The 9,517-nt window shown below is 33.5% G+C and overlaps 1 protein-coding gene across 1 annotated transcript; it reads left to right on the plus strand.

The window, feature by feature from the left end:
- The first annotated feature begins 4,456 nt into the window (after positions 1–4,456).
- On the plus strand, positions 4,457–8,680 carry LOC145120080 (exocyst complex component EXO70A1-like). The gene is made up of 11 exons (XM_079055867.1): positions 4,457–4,690; positions 4,782–4,877; positions 4,977–5,182; positions 5,271–5,507; positions 5,605–5,743; positions 5,818–6,030; positions 6,172–6,377; positions 6,477–6,674; positions 7,315–7,414; positions 7,510–7,739; positions 8,535–8,680. The coding sequence occupies exons 1-11, from the start codon at positions 4,499–4,501 to the stop codon at positions 8,650–8,652; spliced, it is 1,935 nt and encodes a 644-aa protein (XP_078911993.1). The 5' UTR covers positions 4,457–4,498; the 3' UTR covers positions 8,653–8,680.
- The last annotated feature ends 837 nt before the right edge of the window (positions 8,681–9,517 follow it).

Genomic DNA, 9,517 nt, shown 5'->3' on the forward strand with positions numbered 1-9,517 from the left:
ATTTAAGGGAATCTGTGACCAACTTTCCTCTATTGGTCATCCTCTTGATGAGACTGATAAAATCCATTGGTTTCTTCGTGGCCTTGGTTCTTCATTTGAGAATTTCTCCACCACTCAATGTCTCATTTAGCCCCGCCCCTCATTCATTGATCTCGTTTCTCAAGTCGAAAGTCATGAGCTTTTTCTTAATTCTTTGTCTGGTTCAAATGTTTCATAGGTTTCTTTCAACACTACGACCTCTTGTAGCTCCACTTGGGGATGTGGTTGTTCATTAGCATGTGGAAATTCTTCACGAGGACGTGGACATGGTTGGCGTTCCCCCCTAATTGTCAATTATGTCGCAAAGATGGCAATTATGCAAATTACTGCCCAAATTTGAATAACTTTGCTACTCGTCGATCTCCTACTCTTTATATCAACTTAGCATAGGCTTTTCAAGCTCAGTGCAATGTTTCAGATACTTTTGCTGACTGGTTTGTTGATACTGGGGCTACTTCACATATGTCGCCATCTTCTTCCCACCTTGATTCAGCTTCTGCATATTCTGGTAATGATCTTGTCATGTTTGGCAATGGGCACGTCTCTCCCATATCTCATACTGGTTTTTCTAAGTTGTCGCCTCACATTAATTTATCTGATGTTCTTGTGGTTCCTCATCTAACAAAGAAATTGCTCTCTGTTAGAAAACTTACCAAGGATAATTTTGTTGAAGTTTTATTTTCTGACCACACCTTTCTCATTCATAATTGACTTTCAAAGGAACCACTGGCAAAAGGGAGACTTAAAAAGACTTCGTGCATCTTATGATTTATGGCATAGCCGCTTAGGGCATGTTTCATTTAACATTATTAAGTTATTGAATAAACTGGGTTACTTATCTGTTACATCTCTTTTACCGAATCCTCATGTTTATTCATCATGCCAATTATCTAAAAGCAAACGATTTCCTTTCAATCTAAATTATAAACGTGCATCTCATGTGTTGGATTTGGTACACTGTGACTTGTGGGGACCATCTCATGTTACTTCTAAGGATGGATATCGATATTATGTTCTTTTTGTTGATGACTTCTCCAAGTTTTCATGGTTTTATCCCTTAAAATTGAATTCTGACTTATATGATGTTCTCCGTACATTTGTCACTTTTGTATAAACCTAATTTTCTTGCAAACTCAAGGTTTTTCAATCTGATGGTGGTATGGAGTTTGTTAATAATCATGTTCGTTATTTATTTTTTTCAAAATGGCACTCATCACATGTTGTCTTGCCCATATACGCCTCAACAAAACACCCGTGCAGAAAGAAAACATCGACATATTACAGTGACCGATTTATCAATGATGTTTAATGCAAATGTTCCTGCTTCTCTTTGGACTTATGCTTTCTCTTCCACAACATATATCATCAATCGGTTACCTACATCACTCTTGAATGACCTCTCTCAATATGAATCGTTGTTCTCAGCTACACCAAATTATGGAAATTTTTGGGTTTTTGGTTGCGGTGTGTATCCTTATCTCCAGGATTATTCTTCTCACAAATTAGTACCTCGTAGTGCTCCATGTGTTTTTGTGGGCTATAACTCCCAATACAAAATATATTGTTGTTTAGATTCATCAACATGTCAGATTTACACTACCTGTCGTGTTTAATTTGACGAGCCAATTTTTCCCTTCTTAGACTCTTCTATTACTGAACCCGACGCCCGACTCATTTTTTCTACATATTGTGATGGGTCTTCCATGACTATGCCCCCATCGCCTCCTTCTGATGATGCGTCTATGTCATCACCTCCGGCAGACTCCCCATCTTTGTGAGCTATGTGTACACTCGGTTCCTCCATCTGATGGGCCACAACAGGCATCGTCTTCTCCAACTGCTGAACAACAAACTCCGCCTCCTTCTCCTCCTATCGATCACCAGACACCACTTACTCCATCTTCTAACATGCACCCGATGCAAACTCGAGCTAAATCGGGTATTTTCACACCTAAACACATTGTTGCTGTTTCTCAATTGGTGCACTCTTCTTTTCATCATGCATTGTTCTCCTCAAAAGAACCTAAAGGTTTCAAATCAGTTGCCAAGCATCCAACTTAGTACTCAGCTATGTGTGATGAAATGTCTGCTTTATGCAAAAATGACACCCATGATCTTGTTCCTTGTCCTCCCACTTCTAATGTGGTCGGTTCTAAATAGGGTTTTCACACCAAATTTCATGCTGATGGTACACTTGAAAAATACAAAGCCCGTTTAGTTGCTCAAGGTTTCACTCAAGTACCGAGCTTGGATTATTATGTTACCTTCAGTCTAGTTGTTAAAGCTTTAACTGTACGCACTATTTTATCCCTAGTGGTTCTTAACAAATGGTCACTTTATCAACTTGATGTCAAAAACGCTTTCTTGAATGGAAATCTTACCGATACTTTCTTCATGGAATAGCCACCAGGCTTCATTGATGTGCGATTTCCCACTTATGTTTGTTGGTTAAAATTTGCTATGTATGGTTTAAAGCAAGCTCCCAGGGCTTGGTTTCAAAGGTTGAGTGGTTTTTTGGTTCAGCTTGGTTTCTCTTGTAGTCGTGCGGATACCTCATTGTTTATTTTTAAACGGGATTCATGTCTTTTGTCTATTGGTCTATGTTGATGATATTATTCTAATTGGGAATAATGGCACAACAATTCGAAATTTTATATCTCGTTTCAACAAGGAAATTTCAATTACCGATCTTGGTCGCTTGAACTATTTTCTTGGTTTGGAGGTCTCCTATTCTGACTCTGGTTTATTCCTAAGTCAGTCTAAATATGCCTATGACTTTCTTACTCGTGCCAAACTTCTTCATGCTAAACCAGTAGCCACTCCTCTTTCCACATCATATTATTTTACTACTCAAGGTGTTCCTTTTTCCGACCCTACACTTTATCGCTCCTTAGTTGGTGCTCTTCAATATCTGACTATTACTCGACCTGATCTCTCTTATACTGTCAATCAAGTCAGTCAGTTTCTTCATTTACCAACACAAGACCATTTTCAAGCAGTCAAGTGTATCTTACGTTATGTTAAAGGCATTATATTTTATGGTCTTTCATTTCATCATGCATCTTCACCCAACATTCTTAGGTACTCTGATGCTGATTGGGCTCGATTTATCGAGACACGATGTTCTACCTATGGCCAATCGGTTTTTCTTGGTGGAAATTTGGTATCTTGGAGTGCTAAGAAACAACCTACGGTCTCTCGTTCCAGTTGTGAATTAGAATATAGAGCTTTGGCCAACACTGCTGCTAAGATTATCTGGATCACACATCCTCTCAAAGAACTTCACATCTTTCGTCCCTCACGACCGACCATTCTCTGTGATAATAAAAGTGATTTGTTCTTAAGTCAAAATCCTATTGCTGACAAACGTGCTAAACATATTAACATTGATTATCACTTTGTTCGCGAGCTTGTTTTATCTGGCAAACTTTCGACCAAGTTTGTTTCTTCACATCTACAGTTAGCCGGTATCTTCACAAAAAGTCTTCCAAGACCTTTGTTTGAGGATTTTCGCACCAAGCTTCGTGTTGGTCCTTCCCCTACTTCTCTTGGGGGGGGGGGGGGGGGGTAATAGCATAAAATGATTTGTTTTGATTTTGTGTAATTTATAGTTTAGGAAACTTTGTTATTTCCTTATCTTGTTGTATTATTTAAAGGATTCAATCTAATTTACTCAATTTTCTGGAAAAAAACTAGTATGCTCAATTTCCAAGGAAAAAAACTAGGCATCCTATTTTAGTTAGTTTACTCAATTTCCCAAAAAATAATAATAATAATAATAATAATAATAATAAATAAATAAAATTATTTGTTTATTTAAATTCCTAAAGAAACAAATAATATGAGTAGCGATTCAAATATTCTCCAATTTTATGTATTTGATTCATTTGAGATAGTGAAAATTTTAAATAGAAAACACAAAATGTTAAGGACTATAAGAACCGAGCATTTATAGTTTAATAATAATAATAATAATAATAATAATAATAATTTTTTGTTTTTGTTTTTATTTGTTTAACATTTGTTTATTATGTAACAAGTTTCAAACTTAATACTAATTCTTTATTTTTTACAATTATAAATCAATATCAATATATATTTAAAACAAAAACAAATTATGTAACAATATTCACATTTTACTTCTGTAACATATTTTTTTCCTTTAAAAGTGTATTGATATTGATCTATAATGGTTAAATATTACAAATCATTAAATTTTATATGCCTGACTATATGTTTGGATAATAAAATAAAATTATTAAACTATAAATTTACCAGAATTAATATATGATCTAAATTGATTTATTTTTATACAAGATCGATCAAAAAATGTAAAAATAAGATTTTTTTTTTCAAAGCGTCCAACCCAAGGGATTACCACCAGGAAGGTATATAAGGCAATAAGGCTGGCTCCTTCATTCTCCCATTGCGTGTTCCAACCTCCCAATCAAAACCTTGAATGGAAACGAACAAACGAAATGAGAAAACAACTGGGTTTAATGAAATCACCATGGAAACCCTACGTGATAGGGCTGTTACAATGAGGGATTGTCTCGCAAGGAGTCAGATAATCACCGACAGCATGACCTCCATCCTCGGCTCCTTCGATCTCCGCCTCTCTGCCCTCGAAACCGCCATGCGCCCGACCCAGGTTTTACATTTCTCACTCTTCACCTTCCTTAATTCAATCTCTTCTCTGTTGAATGCATTTTGAAATTCACCATGGTTTCATTTTTGTGCAGGTGAAAACGCATTCAATGAGGAAGGCACATGAGAACATCGATAAGACATTGAAGTTCGCCGATGCAATTTTGATCCAATTTGAGCTTACTAAACAGGTTGCTTCCGTATTTCCTCGATATATGATCGATCATGTCGCTTTACTCTTTCCGATATCGAAAATCCCCCAAAAAAATGTCTATATTCTGAATGTGTAGGCGGAGGCTGTGATTCTGAAAGGTCCACAAGAAGATTTGCAGAGTTATCTAGAAGCAGTTGGTCAGCTGAAAACCATCGTTCGATTTTTTAGTACAAATAAAAACCTCAAGACCAGTATCGGAGTGATTACACATGCCACAACCTTGCTTCAAAAAGCTTCCATGATGCTTGAAGACGAATTCCGTCAGCTATTATCGTCATACAGGTCTCAATTTTACAAATTTTCTTTATTCAGCTCATGTAACTTCTAATTCTTCCCTAATAACCTTGCTCAAATTCCGCCATTGTTACAGTAAACCTGTGGAACCTGATCGTCTTTTAGACTGCCTACCTGCTTCTCTTCGACCAACACCACCAACTGCTCATGGTGAAGGTGTCAGGAAAAATCCTGCAGATCACCATAAAGATTTAGAAAATGTTGTTTATCGCCCTCCCACTCTCATCCCACCTCAAGTTACACCATTGCTGCATGATCTAGCTCAACAAATGCATCAAGCTGGCCATCAACAGCAAGTATTTATGATTTACAGGTGAGATCTTTTTACTTTCCATTTTATATATGCCTTCTCATGAATCCCCATTCTGATATCAGCAAAAACTGTTCATAATATGACTGTTTATCTTCAGGGAAGCACGATCTGCATGTATGGAAAGCAGCCTTAGAAAACTTGGAGTAGAAAAGCTCCATAAAGACGATGTCCAAAGGATGCAGTGGGAGGTTCTCGAGGCTAAAATAGGAAATTGGATTCATTTCGTGAGAATTGCTGTAAGAATTTACAAAACAACCATATATGACATCATATTGATATGATATATCTAACATTTATTGTAACTAAACAGGTAAAACTACTATTTGCTGCAGAAAGGAAAGTATCTGATGAAGTTTTTGAAGGAATGAAATCTTTCATGGACCAATGTTTTGCAGAAGCAACTTCAACCAGTGTTTCTTTACTTCTAAGTTTTGGGGAAGCCATAGCCAAAAGCAAAAGGTCACCTGAAAAGTTATTTGTTCTTCTTGACATGTATGAGATAATGAAAGAAGTTCAACCAGAGGTACTAACTATTAACATATATATATATATATATATATATATATATATATATATATATATATATATATATATAACTTTTCATTTTTCATTTATTTTATTATTTCATACTATTATTTTTACAATCAATTACATCTTTTGACAGTTTAATACCCTTTATGAAAGTATATCTGGAGCTGAAATGAGAGAATCTGTTTCTGCTTTAACAAAACGTTTAGCTGAAACAGCTCAAGAAACTTTTGTTGATTTTGAAGAAGCTGTTGAAAAAGATGCCACTAAAACTGCTGTTCTTGATGGAACTGTTCATCCTTTGACTAGTTATGTTATTAATTATGTCAAATTCTTATTTGAGTAAGTCCACTAATATTTCTCTTTTCTACAAAAAAAAAATAAAAAAAAAAATCATTTTCTATTTTTGCAATTTTGTAGTATGATGTGTTTATGATGCAGTTATCAGTCAACATTGAAGCTACTATTTCTAGAGTTTGAACAAATCGATCCAGATGCACAGCTGGCAAAAATAACAAGAAGAATAATGCAAGCTTTACAAAATAATTTGGATGGAAAATCTAAGCAGTATAAAGATCAAGCTTTGACTCAAATATTTATGATGAATAATATTCATTACATTGTTAGATCTGTACGAAGGTATAATTATAATTTGACCTTTTAGTTTTTAATAATCGTTCGAGTTAAATGTAAAGCAATTTTGAATGCTATAATTGGGTAGAATTTTTAAAGTATAATATGCCTTAATAAGAAAAAGAGTAAATTACATTTTTGGTCCCTGAGTATAGCTGATTTTTGCAATTTTGGTCTCAAAAATCTTTCTATTGCAATTTTGGTTCTTTTAGAGGTTCTTGTAATTAAAAAACTGAAAGTACAATACTGGAATTTAAAAAAAATTTGGGACCAATTTTGAAAATCAGTTATACTCAGGTACCAAAAAGTGTAATTTACCCTAAAGAAAAAAATGAAAGTACAATGCTATAACTGAAAGAAATAAATCAAAGTATGATGTTCTAAACTCCTAATAAGAAGTTTTTTGAAAGTATACTTTTTATAAGAAAAAAAAAAGTGAAAGTACAATGTTGTATACTTTTTGGGACCAAATTTGAAAAATTCAGTTATACTCAGGTACCAAAAAAGTTTATTAACCCTAAGAAAAAAAAAATAAAAGTACAATGCTATAAATGAAAAAAATAAATCAAAGTATAATGTCCTAATAAGAAGTTGGGTTCTATAATACACAAATAAATAAAAATACATTGTTATTTCTTGCATTTAGGTCAGAAGCAAAGGAAATGTTAGGAGATGACTGGGTACAAATCCACCGAAGAGTCGTACAACAACATGCAAACCAATACAAGAGAATTTGTTGGTCTAAGGTTTCTTAAACTTTTATAAATAGAAAAATAAAAATAAAAATTGTTTTTTTTATGAAAGTACGATGCTAATTATTGTTACTTTTTCAATTTTGCAGATATTACAGTGTCTGACAGTACAGGTGGCAGGCAATGATGGGACAAGCACCGCGGGTGTTTCAAGGGCAACAGTAAAAGAAAGATTCAAAACTTTTAATAATCAATTTGAGGAATTGCATCAAAGGCAATCTCAATGGAGTGTTCCCGATAGTGAGTTACGTGAGTCTTTGAGACTCGCGGTTGCTGAAGTCCTTTTGCCCGCTTATAGATCTTTTAAAAAAAGATTCGGGTATTTTTTTGTTTTTTATTTTTTATTTTTTTTGGGTTAAAATTTTGACTTGTGTATAAACCACCCTAGGTCACTAAAAGCTTTTTGGGTCTTGAAAGTCAAACTTTTTTTTTTTTTTTTGACCAAAATCGTTAAAAGGGTAATATAGTCATTTTTTACTTGAAAACATGAACCAAAACTTTACAAAAACCTCAAATAACAACCAAAACTGCAATAGGAAACTGTTTAAAACCAAAATTTGCAAAAACCGGTTAAACTTAGAGACCACCCACCTTGGCAGGGTGGGTGGTCCCAGGGTTTAGCTAACTGTTTTTTTGCAAAATTTGGTCTCAAAAAGTTTTCTATTGCAGTTTTGGTTGTTATTTGAGGTTTTTGTAAAGTTTTGGTTCATGTTTTAAGTAAAAAATGACTATGTTACCCTTTAAATGATTTTTAGGACCAAATCGTTACAAAATCATCATATAGGATTAAAATTGCAAGCAAAAACTTTTTGGTACCAAAATGGCAAAATCAACAACATTTTTGTAATTTACACTAAAATAAATAATTATTTAAAAAAAAAAATTATATTTTGATTTGGACGATAAGTATTAAAACCGCCCAAAAGGTTATGGCGGGTAATTTTTTAGAACAAAAAAATTGCGTTTTGAGATCAGTTTAGTAACCTATTGTGGACAAAAGGAAAAGTTTTATACCCTTTTTTAGCATTAAACTTTTTTTTTTAATAATTTTGGAGATGGGTGGTTTTTTATTTTGTGTAATTATGTATTTTTTGTGCTGTTATTAATTACGCAGGCCTATGATTGAGGGTGGTAAAAATCCGTCAAAATACATAAAGTTAACGCCGGAGGATATTGAGCGAATGTTGGCTGAATTTTTCGAAGGAAAAACATTGCATGATCAAAAACGTTAGAACTTAGGATGATTTTTATATTGTTGAAAATGAAGTTATTATATTCTTTTAGTTATTTAGATGAAATGAATAAAAAGGTTGATGGTGCATTACTATCCCATTTATATCTTGTAAATTTGTCTTCATTTTGATCATTACAAATTTAATCGACAAGTAATTTACTATTTTATATATATCTACTAGACTCGTATATAAAGGACATTGATACTATAAGTACTTATTTATTATTATTATTATTATTTTTGCGTTCTTGTCGTTTCAATAAGAAATTGTGTTCTTATACGTAAAGATTATTCGAAGAATAGTAAAATGGCAATTTATTAGTATCTATTTAAGTCCCAAAATTTGTCTTGTGCTCATACAAATATCGTTTATCTATATAGTGGGGCCCGCATCTTCACTCCCCAAATTTCCTTTTTGTCACTCCGTTTTTTCGCCATCTCAGCTTTCCATCGCATGTCACACTTCTTTGGAAATGAATTGTCATGCTATATATTTTAAACAACTTAATTTATATAAAACCTAAAACTTTCATTAATTAAAAAAAAACACCTAATACATAATATAAAACATATTAATAAAAAAGAAAAGATAAAAGTTATAAATTATATATATTTTTTAATATTTTAATTTTGGCTTTCACCACCAAAACAAAGGCACCTTCTGTCAATGTGTAATGAGTCGCATCTTGAAGTAGAAATTTCAAATTATTGGATTTTTCTTTGTTGACTTCTTGTTTCTTGGCAAATACCAAGTAATTTTCAAGATTTTTATTTATCAGGGCTATCTCCATCCTTAAACCTTGTATATCGTCGAAATTTGAAGAAGAAGAAGAAGGTGATCATTGGGCATTGATTCAGCCTCC

This window comes from Lactuca virosa, chromosome 6 (genome assembly GCF_052849685.1).
Source record: "Lactuca virosa cultivar CGN04683 chromosome 6, Lactuca_virosa_CGN04683_v6, whole genome shotgun sequence".
In the NCBI taxonomy this organism is placed as follows: Eukaryota; Viridiplantae; Streptophyta; class Magnoliopsida; order Asterales; family Asteraceae; genus Lactuca; species Lactuca virosa.

Coding starts and splice junctions, on each gene's coding strand:
- LOC145120080 (XM_079055867.1), top strand. CDS start 4,499: ATGGAAACGAACAAACGAAATGAGAAAACAACTGGGTTTAATGAAATC. Junction 4,691..4,781: donor CCGCCATGCGCCCGACCCAG/GTTTTACATTTC, acceptor ATTTTTGTGCAG/GTGAAAACGCATTCAATGAG. Junction 4,878..4,976: donor AATTTGAGCTTACTAAACAG/GTTGCTTCCGTA, acceptor CTGAATGTGTAG/GCGGAGGCTGTGATTCTGAA.